Source organism: Macrosteles quadrilineatus, unplaced genomic scaffold (genome assembly GCF_028750875.1).
Source record: "Macrosteles quadrilineatus isolate MER2022 unplaced genomic scaffold, UCM_ALF_1.0 Scaffold_7__1_contigs__length_78375512, whole genome shotgun sequence".
NCBI classification, from domain to species: Eukaryota; Metazoa; Arthropoda; class Insecta; order Hemiptera; family Cicadellidae; genus Macrosteles; species Macrosteles quadrilineatus.
Genome location: NW_026542600.1, coordinates 31,980,476 through 32,000,576, shown reverse-complemented (window position 1 = coordinate 32,000,576; position 20,101 = coordinate 31,980,476). Strand labels below are relative to the sequence as shown.

Genomic DNA, 20,101 nt, shown 5'->3' with positions numbered 1-20,101 from the left:
GTCTCCCATGGTCACGGAAACGCCATCGTCGTTTCTCGCGGTCACGGAAATGTCATCCGCGTCTCCAGCGGTCACGGAAATTTCGTCATCGTCTACCGCGGTTACGGAAACGTCGTTGTCGTCACCCGCGGTCACGGAAACGTCATCGTCGTGTTCCGCGATCACGGGAACGTCATCGTCGTAATACCAGACAGGGAAGATTGGTCTGGCGGGAAAGGGCCCATCCCTATGGGTGATTTAGAATGCTACACTGATGGCATCAAAGATCAAAGATGGGGGTACTGGAGCAGGTGTGCACTGGATAAACGAAGGCACGGGTATTTATCTTCCCATGGGGATGTACCCAACTGTTTTTCAAGCGGAGGTCACTGCCACCTTGGTTTGTGCTCGTGAACATCTTAATAATGAGATCAGAGACAAAACAATCAATATACTATACTGATAGTCAAGCAACCTTAAAAGCACTAAACTCTTACGAATTCAAGTCTAGGTTCGTGTGGGGCTGCCTTGCTTCTGTGTCTGAGTTGGGTAGGAGTAATGATCTTACACTCTGATGGGTGCCAGGACACTCAGGTATAAAAGGTAATGAAGCTGCAGACAGATTGGCAAACACTGCCTCTGCGACAACCATGATAGGCCCACAACCCTTTTGTGGCATTTCACGAAACAGCGCATGTTCTTCGATTGCGTCATGGGCCAGAGAAAAGCATAGTAAACGCTGGGTCGATACTCCCTTTCTTAGGGTCAGCAAGCTTACTCTGTTTAGGCCTTCCAAAAAGGTTGCCTCCGACCTCTTGAGACTAGATATACGGAGAATCAAACTAACTGTAGAACTGATAACTGGTCATGGGAGATTCAGGAAACATTTACAACGGATGGGCTTATTTGATGGTGAACCGATCTGTAGGCACTGTGATAGGTCGGAAGAGACAGCCGATCACCTACTCTTTGATTGTAACGAGCTCTCTGCTGCTAGAATGACAACTCTTGGTAATCTGGCTAGAGGAAAATATCTTCCCGAGGATGAACTTATCGGGAAGTTACAGGCATTCATTGGACGCCTTAACTTGTAAGGTCAACAAGAAAATAATTGTCTGGGGTGCGCAATCATTCGATATCGAATGAAGTGCTTTAAGGTCTTTACCTGCCCCTGTTAGATAGATAGATAGATATCCCGGGGCCGTTTTGACATCATCATCGTCTCATGCAGTCACGGAAATGTCATCGTCCGCATGCACGATCACGGAAACGTCATCGTCGTCACACGCGGTCACGAAAACGTCATAATCGTCTCTCGCGATCACGAAAACGTCATCGTCGTCTCCCGCGGTCAGGGAAATATCATTGTTGTCTCCCGTGGTCACGGAAACGCCATCGTCGTTTCTCGCGGTCACGGAAATGTCATCGTCGTCTCCCGCGGTCACGGAAATTTCGTCATTGTCTGCCGCGGTTACGGAAACGTCGTTGTCGTCACCCGCGGTCATGGAAACGTCATCGTCGTGTTCCGCGATCACGGGAACGTCATCGTCGTCTCCCGCAGTTACGGAAACGTCATCGTCGTTTCCTGCGGTCACGGATACGTCATCGTCGTCAAGCGTGACCGCGGCAAAAAATTCCCGGTTAAATACAAAACTCACGCATAATTCCCGGTTTTCCTGGTCTGTGGACACCCTGGATCAGAACGAATCCCGTCATGAGAAAATCCCGAATCAAATGAAATCCAATCCTGATGATGGGGAACATATTTTTCCCGAAAACTTCCTGGAATATCGGGACCCATATATCCCTTGTAATATTCCCACCTCTTGTTATGCAGCCAACTAATGGTCATACATGCATAGTCCAAACCTTATGAATATAGTTTGAACCTTCTACACTCTACTCATGTCCCACGAAGGGGAAAAGTACAACATTGCCATAAAAAGGGGAAAGTAGTCAAATGCAGATATAATTAAAGCCTGAATAAGATGAAGCTTAGTGGATTATGGAAACATGCGTCTGTTTCAGGACAATACTATAAATTGGGATATAGCCTACTTAGACTATGAACTTGGTATGAAAAAATTGAGTCTAGTTTTTAATACGACATCAAAAAGCTTGACAGTATTACATTCGTTCAAGGTCGTCGATTGCTACTAAACAATCCCTTTCACTCAATATAAGATTTTATCGGGAGGGGAGGGGGAGTGTATTTTAGTTAGAGCAAGTTTGGACTTGTTAATGTTTTAACCTGATGGCTATTGTTAGATAATGGATTATTGACTATTGCGATACTATGTCAATGGTAAAAAATAAAGAATACTTATTCCTATCCCACCAACCTTAGAGGTGGGTATAAAGGTTGTTAAATTGTATAAGGAAAGTGAATAATGGGTACTGTGGTATTATACTGACCACACCTAATAATTATGTTAGATTAGGTAGGTTAGGAAGATTTTGTTATTTAAACTAATTAAAATCTTATTTGGAAGTCAATTTATCTGATTGGTCTGCATAATACCAAAGTACCAAATAATGTATCATTTATCCACATTTAGCTTCACCCCATGATCCATTAATGAATATCAAATCCAAATTTAGGAGACCAGCTAGCTCCATAAGTGATACTAAATTGAGTAAAATCAGTTTATGAATACTTAGAAAGTGACAAAGTCTTACCCATATGAAAAAAAAACATATTAGCCCCTAAGCAGCCTGATGACTTTCTATAATAAAAGTATAATGTAAATACAAAAAAAAATTCTTCTCACCGCAATTTTTTAAATTTGAGATTTCATAATTTAAAATTACTCTACCTTTTCAATCTCCATCAAAATTGCTTTTGATTTTCTCTCGTTTTGCTGCTTTGTATTACTGTCTATCATATCAAGGTAGACCATGTCAATGATCTTCCTCGGCGCTGTGACACTCCCAATCTGTAAATAGTAGTAATATATATATACCAAGGGAACACATTTATGAGCACAAACATAATGCATTAATACCATAATGCATTTATAACCATTTTATTACAAGGGAACACATTTTTTAGCACAAACATAATTAGGGGTCTGCGGTACAGAAAATTTAAGGTCGGTACGGTTCGGTACGGTACAATATTTTGTACCTCGGTTCTCGGTACAAAATCGGTACGGTACCCGGCTACCTGTATTTTTGCGGTTTTCTTCTCAGAACTGTATCTAAACCATTATTTTTAACTTTAATACATAGACATTACTATGAAAATGGATAGTATCCTACACTCATGGTTTTCTAACAACAATTACTGTACCACATATTATTAAAACAAAACCTTTTACTACTACGAGGATTGTGTCAAGAAAAATCACAGTTGAGATAAAGGCTTTACCTATTTTACTCTGAGATACTTTGAATAGCCATGATAAAGTAGTTTAAAAATAGGATAAGAGTTTTTATGAATAAACATGTTTGAAACATTTATTGACAAGATAATTTCACAAAACTGGTAAATCATTTCAAACCAACACAATGTCTAGTTGTTTTTTATTTTATTTTAAAAACATATAAAAGCATTCAGTAGAAGACAGTGTAGGTAGTTTTGCCAGCTGTTCACAGCAGATGACAATGAAAAACTGGACGTTATGATGAAGTAATGACAAAGACCATTTTTTTTATCAGCTTCAAAACTATTAAGTTATAAGATGGATACAATTCTTGCAAAGTTTTTTTCTGAAACTAAAATTTGGATTATCACAGAGTAAGATTTGGTGTTGGGCAATTAGACTTTATAACTGTGTAAAAGGTGTGTATCACTGAATTTATAAATTGCATTCTACACTTATTCACTGCCAAACATAATTCAGTAGAACCTTGATGAACCGAGAATTACACTAGCCTACATAACTTCATTACCCCAAGTAAAATACCAAGATAATTTTTATAATTGTATTTGAATCGTAGTTTGTTAAAAATGGATTGTATGTTCAACAATAATTGCAGTCCATTATTGTTAAGCAGTATGGTCCCAAATTATTGTTTTTGATTTTGAAACATCACAGTTCATTTGACAAAATTATAGTTGAAGCAGCTCAATGTCAAGTCACGCTTGTGCAATAGTTTGTTTACATGCTTTCTCCAGACCACGGGGGAGGGGAGGGTCTGATAAGCCATCTATTGTTCACCCCCAAGAAGGTCCACCCTCATTAGTGCCGCTCGGCTGCACTCAGTGGGGAACCCAATACCACAAATCAATCTTTTAAATGAATACAAATATTTGGTAATAATTGTTTTATTAATATTCACCTTGAAATTTCAATAAATTTGGTGTAAAATTTGACAAAAATCTGCCATTTGGACCGATTATTAACAATACCAAATACCAATAAAGTAGTACATTCATTGGTAATTAAATAATAGGTAAAAATTTACCGATTTTCGTCAAGTTTTACCCCCTGCTGTGCGCTATGTCACAAAAGCTGATAACGACATGGGTGATTAGTAACCATGGCAACTTGTTGAATGCGTGATGAAGGGAAACCCAAGAAATAGAAGAACAAAGAGAAAGAATAACGACGTTGTTATCTTTATACCCTTTTTACAATTTCCGTTATTGTTATCTTTATGTAAGATTTTATGATTTTGTTTTATAGGTTTATAAAATAATTCTTTTTAACTACGGGAATATCAATTTATAATTTATCAACGTGCTTCTCTTCTGAAACAGCAATACCGGATGCATAATAAAGGTCAATGGCCTAAAATATCACGATTGTGCAATATTGTATTTTGATGTTGAAATTAAAATCACGACAAAAGTTTGTATATATCCATGGTCGTCAATAGAAAGATAAAATATCCATAACAAATATTTTAATTTATAAAATAAGATTGTAGATTAGTTACAAGTTTAATATGTAGCCATAAACAGTTTTATGGCAGTAGGCAATGGCCAGCAACAAATTCAATATTCACGAAAATACTGATTAAGTTAGAGATAACATTTAACAGTCATCATAAAACTATTATTTTTATGATAAAACAGAATTGGGGAAAGTCGTAAAGAAATAAAAGTGATAAAACTCAACAGTTCTTGGAAGTACTTCAATACAACAATTATTGTCGTGATAAAATGTTAATGGATTTGGGACTGCTAATGGGTTTTTTATTGCATCATCACGCTAGTAATAAATTATGAAGATCTAAACAAACATCTGATAAGACTTTTATGTGCTCGGAACCAACTGCCGTTGACTACGATAGTAAACTGAAAGTAATTTATTATTATAATAGGCTGTACCGAACAGAATTTGTACCGTGTAAAATGCTGTACCGAACCGATGACGGTAATTAAGCTTGTACCGTACCGTACCGACTTTTTCGGTGCACCGCAGACCCCTAAACATAATGCATCAATACCATAATGCATTTATAGCCATTTTATTATAAGGTAATTCATTAATTTTTTATATAGATTCAAAATGGTGTAGTTGGGTACTAAATCAGTTTGGCTAATAAATCTGTGTGCTTTGAAAGTAAATAACGTTTACGAAATGCACTAACATAGTTTTAACTTGAACACTCACGTAAACTTAAATTATTAGTTTGGTTTTTCAATCAAGAGTACTAAGTATATCATTCCTGCTCAACTCTGAGAGTTTTTTCAATACATTGTCGGCTAATCTACTGAAGATAACCCACATTTTGATCGTTTGAATTCTTCCTTTGGAAATCAAACTGTCACTAGGTTATCTTTTTTTACAAACAACTCAAAGTAATTAATTTAATAACTCATTTGTTTGACAGTTTCATTTATTAACTAATTTATAATTTATACTTGTAAAAATCAAAACTTAACTAATTAAATTTATTTTGAATTAAAAAAATTAAGAACAATTTTTTTTCAAACTAATTAAGAATTAGTGTATGGTTATGTGAGAAAACTTCTACCTTTGGAGCTATATTTTGCAATGGTCACTGTAAAGACCTGTACCACCTTAGGTACGTACAATGAGGCAATGGCAGTGTACTACATGTTTAAAATCAGGAGATGAGGAAGATGAAACCAGTAAAATGATGACCTTGAAAATTATCTCACTTTAGCTATTGATATAGGAAGTGCAATTCTCCGTGTCAATAAGGAGTTAAAGCGAACTTTACATAATGTACAAAATTCAAAATAATTATGAGCTAGAATTAGAAGATAAATTAATTGTTAAAGGTGATGAAATTAAAAATCTGAACAAAATAAAATAAACGGTATCAGCATTCTGACACATACTTGCTCCCATAAGTTTGTCAACAACCTTTATTATGTGTAAGCGGTGAGAGTAAATATACGGAAATGGGATTTGTACAATTTTGTTCAGAATTTAAAGGACTATAACATACTAAATTTTTATCAAAATTGTTCAGGCCATTTTTGGAAAAATCTGATTTTTCCGTTATTTTATGGGAAAATAACATAATTTACAATAACTTTTGAACCGTAATTTTTACAGAAATAGGATTTGTACCATTTTGTTCAGAATATAAAGGACTATAACATCCTAATTTTTTATCAAAATCGTTTAGGCTATTTTTGGGAAAGTCCGATTTTTTCGTTATTTTATAGGAAAATCCCCATTAAAATTCAAAATTTCTAAAAAATGAAAACTATCAAAATTGTAAGGACCATAACATACTATGTTAAATCAAAATCGGATTTTTTTTATAAAGTCCTATTTTTTGTTGTTTTATGGGGGTTTTTATGGGAAAATAACACAATTTACAATAACTTTTGAACCGTAATTTTTACAGAAATGGGATTTTACCATTTTGTTTAGAATTCAAAGGGCTACAACATACTAAATTTTTATCAAAATCGTTCGAGCCATTTTTGAGAAAATCCGATTATTCCGGTTTTATATGGGTTTTTATAGGAAAATCCCCATTAACAATCAAAATTTCATCAAAATCGGACCACAGGTGTAGTCCCTAGCTCTGTACACATCCAGACACACAGACACACACACAGACATCACTTCGAAAACCACTTTTTTGGGGACCCAAAACGAATATATCCACTCAAAACTCAAACTCAAAAATTTTGACGAAAACAATACTTTCTCCATATACTATGGTATAGGGGGAGAAAGTAAAAAAGGAAGAAGAGCTAGGGGGCATCGCTAGAATTGTACCCTCTGACTTCTGCTGATCATCGAAGGCAATTTAACGTCACGCCTAGGGCTACAATTCCTGCTTGTGCACATGGATTATAACAGAATTTAATTGATTTAATGTAGGCAAGTAAATAAAATAAATAAATCTTTATTGTCACATTATGTTTATAAAATATAGAAATGCTATAAAACAGGTGTCATTGTCAAAATACAAATACCTTCAGTGATCAGTTAACCAGATATTATATTAGAAATTAAAAAGAACAGGAGATGAACGGCCCGGAATTGTACTACCCCTGGATTTGTACCCCATATCAGAAATTTAAATGTGTATGGGCTGGAATTGAACCCTAATTTTAGGTAGCTTGGCTTCTGTATAGGTGTTCATTACAATTAGTGATGGTCGGATCCGGATATTGGACTACCAGGTCCGCCGGATCTGAGCTAGAACCCGATTGGATCCAAAAAATTCCCGATCTTGGGCTGGATCCGGTTTTGATGGATCCGATTTTTTCGGATTTGTCCCCGATTTTTTTTTACTAACACAAAGCTGTCCGTATCCATGTACAAGACCGATTTTACCCCCACTTTTTTACTAACACAAAGTTGTCTGTATCCATGTACGCTCATCCGGACTAATGGGACCAGCGTCCGGTCCGGATTACAAAAAATCTGGACAATTGAGAGTCGAGCAAATACACAGTACTGTATATAGCCGTTTTTTCAATTTTGTTCCAGGTCCACAGTAATGATATCCGTGCATATGCACTTCCACCGGTAATAATTTTTACCGCCGAATTTTGTTGGAGGTCCACAGTAATGATAGCTGGGCATATGCACTTCCACCAGTAATAATGTTTACCGCCGAATTTAGTTCCAGGTCCACAGTAATGATATCCGTGCATATGCACTTCCGACGGTAATAATGTTTACCGCCGAATTTAGTTCCAGGTCCACAGTAATGATAGCCGGGCATATGCACTTCCACCGGTAATAATTTTTACCGCCGAATTTTGTTCCAAGTCCACGGTAATGATATCCGTGCATATGCACTTCCACCGGTAATAATGTTTACCGCCGAATTTAGTTCCAGGTCCACAGTAATGATAGCCGGGCATATGCACTTCCACCAGTAATAATTTTTACCGCCGTGGGTTAATTGGTCTTGTACATGGATACAGACAGCTTTGTGTTAGTAAAAAAATCGGGAAAAATCTGTCTTGTATGCCTGGATTGCCCCTTGCTTATCTCTTTCTTAAATTTTTTTCCAGGTCCACAGTACTGATAGCCGGGTATGTGAAACTCTACAGGTAAAATACCCAATGTCTGTATACAAGAAGATTATCTGTGTCCATACAGGGTGAATAAAAATTCAAGACTCCCCCATCTAATATTGTTCTCAGTTAGAACACAGTATAGCCTTCATTTTCGGGATCATTTTTTACTTTTTAGCCATTTTAAATGAGCGAGAAGTCTCCTCGTTGAGTACTTTAATGTTTTAAACTGGCCTTACCAGTGTTACACTGCGCAATGTTTCCGTTTTCTAAGTAAATAAATATTACCACGCCGAACTTTCATCGCCCGTATTTCTTATTTACAGTGTATAAATGTTGATATGTCACTCTAGAATATAACAAATACATTTAAAAAAAATCACGAGCAACCGCACTCGCACGTAGCCTAGATACGTCACGCTAACAGATAGATTAAAGATAGCTAAGAGAAAAAGATAAAATGGGAAGAATCATGAGTAGCAGCGTTAAAAGGTTATTTTGACTGACAGCAATAAACCAAAGATATAAGATACTGTAAAACAATAAACCATCTGCTTATGTAGTAGCGTGTGTATGAAAAACGTAATTTTAGATTGTAAGAAATTTAATCACCACACTAATAACCACATACGAAGATAAAGCTATAGACCCTAAATATAAGCAATCTTAACACTGTAATGAGATTATAATCGTGTGTCAATAGTTATATTTTATGGCATCAATGAAAATAATACTAAAATTTCCGATTGCAATGTTATGTTTGCTACACGAACACGAATTGCGTAGTTTACGTTTAATGTCAACAGTAAAACTCAAAATAACTTGTAGGCCCACTGTAATTAAGTTCTAACTAATGTAATAACATTTACAGAAAGTAAATCCAAATCGTCTAAAAACTGAAACATATATTTAGGCCTACATTCGTTCGCCTATTGAGTTTAATGATAATTAAATTTTCCAATCAAAAAGATCATTAGGCCTACTTATACCATTTTGTATAATCGTCCTAAAAATAAAGAGTATATGTGTTTCAAGTGTTATTGGACTATTTTTGTTAAGTTTCCTCAAGTAATAAAATCCCGTTAGATTAAGCAGGCAGCCGACAGCTGTTTTCCTGACTAAATGCTGGTGTGGAAAGTGCATTAAAAAAGAGTAGTGATGCATGCATAAACGGGTAACACTGTCTGAGGATCAAAAGGTAAGGTTGAATACCTAAATCTCTCTTAACACGTTCACTGCTAAATAACCTTAACACAGGCGCTCCTAAACTGCGGGCGGAGCCCCGACACGCTAACTGAATCAGCGATCGCTGTTGGCATTGAAATATCTCAGTAAGACGAATCACCAAAGAGCAGTGGTGATTGTTCTGCGTTACCCGGAAAGTGGACATAGTTCACTAAAACACCAAAAGGTAGCAGCACTGCCTGGATCAATAACCAGAGTCTTTGTAATATGGCTTGAATAGAGAAAATCCCCAAAAACGGGACAAAAGCATCGCCAGACGGGATTTTACAAGAATGTTTAGTACCAACCTACATCAAACCTCGCATTCTACGCTATAGGCTGGCAACAATTACAACGTTCCCCGGCAATGGCTGAGCTCACATTGAAGCAAAGTTGTGATTTACCGCCCTGCACCAGTGGCGCCAGTACCGCGGGGCAAGAATTCCCGCCCTCGCACTGAACGTGTTAAAGAGTAAATCCTGAAAGCAAGAGTAAAACATACATAACTGATGAACTATATTTGATTAAGTAATCGAATAGAAAAAAATACAGACCTGCAGTTTCCCCAGGGAGTTCTCAAACTGAAGGGGTGTGTAGGTATTTTGCTTCTGGGGAGCAATCCCCAGGTTATCCCTTTTCTGGTTGGGGGGTCCTGCAATCTTCTTGCCGCTTCCGTGTCTCTGCTGGTAGACCTAAAAAATCCACATAATTATAAAATGTTTTTATACATAATGTTTATTTAGTTTTATGAGAAAATACAAAGTAAGTTCAAGAATGGAGAATCCATTCTGTATGTCTTCAAGTAAAGTATGTCTCTGGCCAGTTGAGATAAGCAAAATGAAGGCAAGTGATGTTTTTCAAGAAAGGCTTTACTTCAAAACCCAAAGACATAAATAGGAACCTAGCCATCAATGCATCATGTGAATCGAGGGCAGAGTTTCAAGGAATACCTTGGAAACAGTACTTCTTTAAGTTTTGAAATACATACAAAAAAGGTTATTGAGGAGCAAAATGAGATTTGTCATTATGTGCAACCCGAAACAGGTGAACAGACTTTAATCTAAGCATACGAAGCTATGAAACAGTTTAGTAATGATAAAGCCCCAGGGAATGAAGACATACCTACTGAGATCCTCAAAGTTGAAGGGAATGCACTTTAGAGTGATCTCCATAAACTAATTTTGGAAGTACGGAGGAATGAATTTATGCCTGATAATTGGAACAAAGTGTAGATACTAGGTAACTCCCATAGATTAGAAAGGATATAAAACAGAATCTTGTATCTTCAAATGGGGGTTTCTCTTGAGCTCTGTGAATACAGTTTGACCAAAAATAATTTTAAATTACTGGAGTACAAATGGCAAAGTTGGTAAGAAATTATGCGTACATACAAGGAAAATATACAAAACCAACATGCTGGTTTTGCCCAGCAATGCTGAACAACAGACCAAATATTCTTTCAAAATAGCAATCTCTTTCAAAATATGTGGAATAAAATAATAATTTCCATTTACTGTATATAGATTTTCACAAAGCATATGATAGTGTCAGCCCTATCCAAACTTCAGATACAGGGCGGGTCGCAGTTGGCGGATAGCAAACCTTCCATCAGATATGGTGGACAGCTGTTAATCAGAGGTTGTCCGAAAAGTCAGCACTATTCGGTGAATAGGTGGCAGCACTAGAGGGCGTAGGAGGGAAACCTGTGGTAGGGTCACACTCAGCAAAGTCTACATAAGCCCGATGATAGTGCTGTGACATGGCGGGGAAGTGTTACAATCAAATAAGCACTGCCCGTACTGCCTTGCACGATAGGGTTGGGTACCCAAAGGTTAGAAGAAGGACACTCTGATGTAACACCATGGTCTTGCGGCTGAAGTGAAAGCGATTGGTCTAAGAGAAGAGGACTACGATCACAATCTCCTGGTCCTCCAGGTTGGAGGTTGGGCGCAAGGCTGACAACCTTGCACTGGAAAAACATCCTGTTTAGAAACGCCAACAAGCCTCGGATAAGGACAGATATCAGGAACCAGACCCAAGCTTAGTTTTAAGGATTTGAGTTTTGGATCATGGAATGTTTGAACCCTTAGCAATACCAGGGAAATTTGATCCAAGTCACGAATAAATTAGATAGTTACCATTTAAATTTAGTAGGTCTCCAAAAGACAAGATTGCCATTTAATGGCAAGTTAAACTTAAAGAATTGCACGCTTTAATACAGTGGCTGTGATTTCTAATAGCAATTCCTCGCCTGCATAGTAATTGCCGTCAAAAGTTCATGGGTACTTTTGGCTTTATATATAGATACCAATAGACTCAATCTCAATTTTGAACCAGTGAATAAAAAGGCTGTGCCGTATAAGACTGAAATGAAAATTTCAAAACATATCTGTAATTTGTTTCGTGCACATACAGGGGTTGGTTACAGATGATGACATGAAAGACCTTTTCTATGACAACCTAGACCAGCTGACAACAAGGATCTCAGACTATGATGTAAAAATTATATTAGGTGATGCAAATTCGAAATTAGGGAATGAGCCAGGCTAGAAACAGTATGGGTGTAATAGTTTACACAAAACAACAAATAAAAATATAATGAAGCTTACCAGTTTTGCAAGCTCAACATCCTTGAAATCATGTTAACTACTTTCCATAGGAAAAAAACATTCACAAGGTCACATGGGTTTCCCCAAATGGACAAGTGAAAAATCAAATTGTTTATGTGTTGACCGAGGACAGACATAAAAGCTGCATCATGGATATCAAAAGAAAGAGGGGTGCTGAATGTGGGACAACCATAACTTGGTGATAGTAAAAGTATGGCAAAACTATGCTGAGAGAGAAGGGAAAAACAAAACACAAAAGTTTAATCTGAGAAAACTTGAAAACCCAAATGTCAATTATTAAGAAATTTAGCCTAATCTCAAACTCACAAATTGGTTTCAATTCAAGTATTGGATAAAGGAGAAAAGAAAATAGACAAATATAGAGGACAAATGTAAAATAATTTGAGAATCAGTTTAAGAAGCAGCTGAGCAATAGGTGGCTTCCAAAAGAATAGAAAAAGCCCCAAAACTTGGTCAATGAAGATAGTAGGCAAATGATTGAGGAAAGAAAGAAAGCTAAGGAAGAACTAATTATACAGGTATACCCAAGTGAAAGGGAAAAAATACTTCAGAATAAATAAGACCACAAACAAGACTTTGAGGTCGGCTAAAAGAAACTGTTTAAAAAATGAGTTAAAAAAGGCTGAAGGATATTGTACAAATAACAATTCCAGGGAATTCTTCTGGTCCATAAGGTATTTTAAACAAGGCTTTAAAATACCTACGAGCACTGGATCCCAGGCTCTTTGTTTGTTTAATGTCAACGCTTTCGGTTAACAGTTTAAATAAACAAAACTTCCATGTAAATTACAATCAATTTAGGAAATACAACAGCTAAAAATAACAAATAAGCAAACAATACATAAAACCAATACAACACAGATATGCTACTAATAGTTAGGAGTTTAAAATATCAGTCACAACTTTTTAAGGTGATAACGATGATGAGTAAAAAAGTAGACGATGCTGATGATAAAGACAATATTTAGTTTAAGTTGCTGATAATAACAATTATTAAATTGCAATACAGCCAATTCGGTCCTTGAGGTATGTTACTTATCCATCTCTTATTATACCCCTTCTCATGTGGCTGATAAAAGAATACTTGCCAGACATATAACAGTTCATTAAAGCGGCTGCTATCAATGATTTAAAATTCTCATTGCTTTGTTTCATCTGTAGTTAACTTATAGAACAATTTTATAATATGTCTATCCTGTTTGGGTTCTAACTGGTTCAAATACATGTTGCTTTACACTAGGAGTCTGCGGTACAGAAAATTCAAGGTCGGTACGGTACAAAATATTGTACCTCGGTTCTCGGTATAAAACCGGTACACTACGTGCCAGTATTTGTGCAGTTTTCTTCTTTTCTAACGACAATTATTATTATTACCATTAGACAAGGGAATTTCACACAGTTTATAAATTATTTCCAATCAACGTATTTGGTTTTTTTTTACTTTTAAAACATATCAATGCATTCAGTACAAAAGACAGTGTAGTTGCCAGCCGTTCACATTCAACTGACGACAATGAAAAACTGGAGGTTATGATGAGGTAATGGCAAAGAGCACCTATTTTATCAGCTTCAAAAATAATTATAAGATGGATACAACTGTTGCAAAGCTTTTTCTGAATCTAAAAGTTGGATTAGCATAGATAAGATCATAGCCATAAAGTGGTTAGGTTAAGAATTTTTAGGAATAAACATGTTTGGAAGCAACAATTTGCCAAATCAACATAATATTTGGTTGTTTCTTTTTTTTTACTTTTAAAACATATCAATGCATTCAGTAAGAAGACAGTGTAGTTTTCAGCTGTTCACATTCAACAGACGACAATGAAAAACTGGAGGTTATGATGAAGTAATGGCATAGAGCATCTTTTTTATCAGCTTCCAAACAAATTATAAGATGGATACAACTGTTGCAAAGCTTTTTCTGAAACTCTGAAAGCATAAAGTACAACAAAAATATAAACTAAATAAAAAAATAACAAAAATATAGGAAACAAAAAACATTTCAACCTGAAAAGACAATAATATAAGACAAGGATACAGAACAAAAACTGGAGGTTATGATGAAGTAATGGCATAGAGCATCTTTTTTATCAGCTTCCAAACTAATTATAAGATGGATACAACTGTTGCAAAGCTTTTTCTGAAACTAAAAGTTGGATTAGCATAGATAAGATTATGGTCATAGCCATAAAGTGGTTAGGTTAAGAATTTTTAGGAATAAACATGTTTGGAAGCAACAATTTGCCAAATCAACATAATATTTGGTTGTTTCTTTTTTTTACTTTTGAAACATATCAATGCATTCAGTAAGAAGACAGTGTAGTTTTCAGCTGTTCACATTCAACAGACGACAATGAAAAACTGGAGGTTATGATGAAGTAATGGCATAGAGCATCTTTTTTATCAGCTTCCAAACGAATTATAAGATGGATACAACTGTTGCAAAGCTTTTTCTGAAACTCTGAAAGCACAAAGTACAACAAAAAAATAAACTAAATAAAAAATAACAAAAATATAGAAAACAAAAAACATTTCAACCTGAAAAGACAACAATATAAGACAAGGATACAGAACAAAAACTGGAGGTTATGATGAAATAATGGCATAGAGCATCTTTTTTTATCAGCTTCCAAACGAATTATAAGATGGATACAACTGTTGCAAAGCTTTTTCTGAAACTAAAAGTTGGATTAGAATAGATAAGATTATGGTCATAGCCATAAAGTGGTTAGGTTAAGAATTTTTAGGAATAAACATGTTTGGAAGCAACAATTTGCCAAATCAACATAATATTTGGTTGTTTCTTTTTTTTTACTTTTAAAACATATCAATGTTTTCAGTAAGAAGACAGTTTAGTTTTCAGCTGTTCACATTCAACAGACGACAATGAAAAACTGGAGGTTATGATGAAGTAATGGCATAGAGCATCTTTTTTATCAGCTTCCAAACGAATTATACGATGGATACAACTGTTGCAAAGCTTTTTCTGAAACTCTGAAAGCATAAAGTACAAGAAAAATATAAACTAAATAAAAAAATAACAAAAATATAGGAAACAAAAAACATTTCAACCTGAAAAGACAACAATATAAGACAAGGATACAGAACATGCAATGACAGTTTTATAAAACCAACAAAAAACTACCAGTAGGCCTGTATGCAATGGACAGCGGCAAATTGAATGTTCACGAAAATACTGACTGAGTTATAGGTGAAATTTAACAGCCATTATAAAACTGATATTTTTATGATAAATTTGGTTTGGGATCTCATAGTATTACGCTAGTAATAAATAATGGAAGTGGTAAGGAATAAAAGTGATAAAATTTAAGAGTTCTTTGAAGTACTTGAGTACAAAAATTATTGTCGTAAAAATTAATGGACCCGGGATTGCTAATGAGTTTTTACTTGCATCATTACCCAAGTTATAAACTATGAAAATCGTAAACAAACCTTTTTATGAGCTCTAAACCAAATTGACTACGATAGTAAATTGAAAGTAATTTAATATAATAATAGGCTGAACCTTTGTACCGGTAAAATGCTGATGGCAGTAATTAGACCAGAACCAAACCTTTTTCAGTATACCACAGACCCATACATAGATAAGTTATCTTTTACATGAGTTATCATGCCTTAAAACATTTGTTTCGATGTGGACAAACGGTAAACACTGTGAAGCTCTTACTAGAGCTACTTCTCTAACTACTTCCAAAAAAATTTGCTAATTTAAAAAAATAGTATTTTTGGGACTAAAAAGGTGGAAGCTACTTCCCAGAAGGGAAATTCGCTAAAGGGAAACACCAATACCGTAAAATAATAGTCGTCTCGGAACGGCTGGTGGGTGTTAAGCTGTAGCATTTGGATGGATGCAAGCCATTGCTTTTCTTGCGGACTCATCAGGCCCGCCCATTCATCTGTAGGCTGATATGGAGGCACTCGTCCAAACTGTTGGTGCTGGAAAACCATCTTAATAAATAAGGTCTCCCTTAAATGTTCTTGGTTAGAAAAAAGTAAGTTTGTAAAAATTGTTAGAAACGTGTTGTACTAACAAATACTTATTTAGTATATATTTGATTGAATTCTGAGTGTTTCTGTGTGTGTTGTTCTGAGTGTGTTTGTCTACCACTCCTACCGTTAAATCTACAGTGATTAATATATAAAAGTAAGGTTATAGCAACTTCAAATTTACTAATAAAAATTGTAATTATTTTTTTTTACATTTAGTTTGTTGCTTATTACAATAACAAAAGTTAAACATTATTCTGATCAAACAAATCACCACTGTGCCGCATCTAATCACATAAATTCAAATCTAAATTCTCTTAATCACATCGGTGCATCAAATAAAAAATGAAACTGCTGCATCGCACATCCCAATAGTAATTACCGCCTGCAATCGACAACAACCATAAACATTTGTCGTGATCTCAGCGTCATTGTTATCATCAGGTGAACATTTCAAGATGTGACTGTGTAACATCGTTATCATCTCACATGATCGTGGTAACGAGAGTTAACGTCTGAGTTGTCAATCTAGACGAGCGCAGCAGACAGCCAAGACATTAGACTAGACCACTAGAGTTTATAGAGTTGTTGTATTCACACGTCGCGTCGCCGTTCGGAAACCGAGCTCTGATGTAGTAGCCCAAATCCTGGGTCCTGGATCCTGTCGTCTTCGTAACATGCTGATTTTGCTTTTTACGCTCATAAATGTTTCCGGTTGGAGAATGTTTTCGGTTACTTGTGTTCTGTTTGAGTGATGACCACGTCAAACACTATTACATTAATTAATCAATTTTGAAATTAGAGAACATCAGGAAAATACGAATACTTTCCATTACTCACTCAGCCATCAATCGTGGAATTCCAAATTATCTTGCAGAGAATTTTAAATTTTTAAATGAAAAAAGCACCCGCTCTGGCTCGTACACGCTTCGCATTCCTCACCACAGAACAACTGTTTATAATAAATAATTTTTAGTAACACCATGCCTCTTATGGAACTCCATGCCTTTTCCCATCAAATCCATAGGAAACCGATCCCAACTGATGGTGGCGGTGGAAGAATATTACCTTGACCTAAAGAAGGATTTTCTTTTCATTTCATCATAGAATAAAACCTGGGTAACTAAAAATATTCTGTTCAGAGAGGAAAACCATAGATCAAATGCAATGGACACTTAAAAATTATCTCTAAGAGCATAACACATACCTGGTTAGTATTTTGGTATTGAGGCGGAAGGTTATTTTGTTGTTGTTGTCTTTGGAAGGGCATCTTCCAGTCGGAATATCGTTGTGGTTTACACTGGACTGGAAAAACAATAAAATGTAACAACTTAAATTCACATAGCGCAAGGGTAAAAGAACACAATTTCAAAAAAATTTTGTAGTTTGGTTAGGATGGCTGAAAATCCCAAATTGAGGAGATAGGAAACTTCCCATCCATGAATAATCCATTCTAGTATCATCAATTTAGTATAGTAATTTTACAAATAGTAATAGTGATTAAAAACAACTGAACTTCATAATTGGTTCTTCGTCTTATTTCCTACACCTAGAAAAAGGGATCTACAAATGAAGAAAGAGATAGTAGTTTTGAAAACCTTGTGTTTTTTTTAATATTTTCAGTCTACCCATCAGTGCATCTTATCAACCAGATAAGGCTGTTGGTTAAAGCTTGATTTACATTAACATGTGGCACAAAAAATGGAGCATGTATTCCTCAAATGGTGGGGATCATCCCATAACCCCAAGTAAATTTATCTCCAAGAACCCAAGTAAATATAAGCCCAAGTAATCATAACCCCAAGATAATTTTAATACAACATCTCACAACCCCAAGTCATCGAACGAAAAGCCAACGAAAATCTGATGAGCCAACAAGACCAAGTTCTCAAAAAACTAGAGGTGTGCGGATAGTGAAATTTCATTTCGGATCGGATTTGGATCGGATAGTTGAGGCTCGGTTCGGATCGGATATTGGGAGGTTCGGATTCGGATATTTTCGGATTCGGATAGTTCGGCGCAGTTAATAATAAGCTGCATATGCATTTTTAACCTATAAAACACTGTAAAGCTGTGTAAATAAAATTAAATGACGATTTTGAATCATAGAATTAGAATTTCAAATTAGCCACGTCGACAGTTTTTTCTCTCTTGAAAATCACAGTTCACAACATCTATTTTCAAAAGTTGGTTGCTTGAATTAAGTACACTAGAAGCCGAAATCTTCACACAACACTTTAGCTCAGCAGGACTGATGTCAAAACATTTGGGCTTGTTTACTTGAGGTTATGTTTTATGTTGTTTCCTGGTTCTCACAAGGAGTTCTATCTCAAGTTTATTTTCACATTGTATTTCCTTACGTTTTTGGAACGGTATATTGGCCTTAAGTGGCATTCTGCGGGTTTGCCAAGTTTAGAAAACATCACTAATGCACTAAGCTGGGCTATAGATTTGATGTTGTGGCAAGTTAATTAGGGCAATTAGGCTTTATAACTCTGTAAAAGGTGTGTATCCCTGAATTTATAAATTTCATTCTACACTTATTCACTGCCAAACATAATTCAGTAGAACCTTGATGAACCGAGAATTACACTAGCCTACATAACTTCATTATCCCAAGTAAAATACCAAGATAATTTTTAAAATTGTATTTGAATAGTATAATCTTAGTTTGTTAAAAATGGATTGTATATTGAACAACTCGCCTTGTGCTCGCTGGGGGCTCCGCCCCCAGGCCCCCTTTTAATAGTAGCCGTGATGAGAAATTGTCACGGGGGACAGGATGTTGTCTGGAAACATTTTTGCGTAAAAGACGTAGTGATAACTTGGCAGTTGCGAAGTATTCCATAGAGGGGTTGTTTAGTGCAAACCAAACCAGTCTTGACATGTTAGAGTCTCGATGTAGGGCCGGTGCTATGATAAATTAAATTTGCTAAGTCACAACCTCGAAAACTTTCTTCACATCAATAAGCATCAATATAAAGTCTTAGGAGTTAGAGTGAGGTAAAATAATATTTTAAAATAATCTTAGGGCAATAGTTTTTTTACAAGCTTTCTCCAGACCACTGGGGAGGTCTTATCGGGTCTGATAAGCCGTCTATTGTCCACCCCCCCCCCCCTCATTAGTGCAGCTCGGCTGCACTCAGTGGGGAACCCAATACCACAAATCAATCTTTTAAATGAATAAAAAAATTTGGTAATAATTGTTTTATTGATATTCACCTTGAAATTTCAATAAATTTTGTGTAAAATTTGACAAAAATCGGCCAATTTATTAATACAGTACCAATAAAGTACATTGGTAATTGAATAATACGTAACAATTAACCGATTTTCTTCAAGTTTTACCCCCTGCTGTGCGCTATGTCACAAAAGCTGATAACGACATGGGTGATTAGTAACCATGGCAACTAGGCAGCTTGTTGAATGCGTGATGAAGGGACACCCAAGAAATAGAAGAACAAAGAGGAAGTATAATGACGTTGTTATCTTTATACCCTTTTTACAATTGCTGTTATTGTTATTATCTTTATGTAAGATTTTATGATTTTGTTTTGTAAGTTTATAAAATAATTTTTTTTAACCACGGGAATATCAATTTATAATTAATCAACGTGCCTTCTCTTCTGAAACAGCAATACCGGATGCATAATAAAGGTCAATGACCTAAAATATCATGATTATGCAATATTGTATTTTGATGTTGAAATTCAAATCATGACAAAAGTTTGTATATTTCCCCTGGTCCCTATCATTTAATCATTTAATATACACAATCAATGCTAAATAATCGTGGTTAGTTCTAATTTTATTTTTGATTATTCAAAGTTTCTACACAATAAGACAA

General features: G+C 35.6%; 1 protein-coding gene across 3 annotated transcripts in view; it reads right to left on the bottom strand.

Moving 5' to 3' along the window:
* Positions 1-20,101, bottom strand: part of LOC128998691 (protein PAT1 homolog 1) — a 79,835-nt gene that overhangs the window by 31,116 nt on the left and 28,618 nt on the right. For 2 of the 3 annotated variants that reach the window (XM_054424932.1, XM_054424933.1), the window contains exons 9-12: positions 17,462-17,559; positions 16,057-16,203; positions 10,171-10,308; positions 2,796-2,915 (exon numbers count right to left, since the gene is read on the bottom strand). In XM_054424932.1, the coding sequence (XP_054280907.1) occupies positions 2,796-2,915; positions 10,171-10,308; positions 16,057-16,203; positions 17,462-17,559 (503 nt within the window). The remainder of the gene's footprint in view (positions 1-2,795; positions 2,916-10,170; positions 10,309-16,056; positions 16,204-17,461; positions 17,560-20,101) is intronic. The other variant, XM_054424934.1, reaches the window with a different exon arrangement.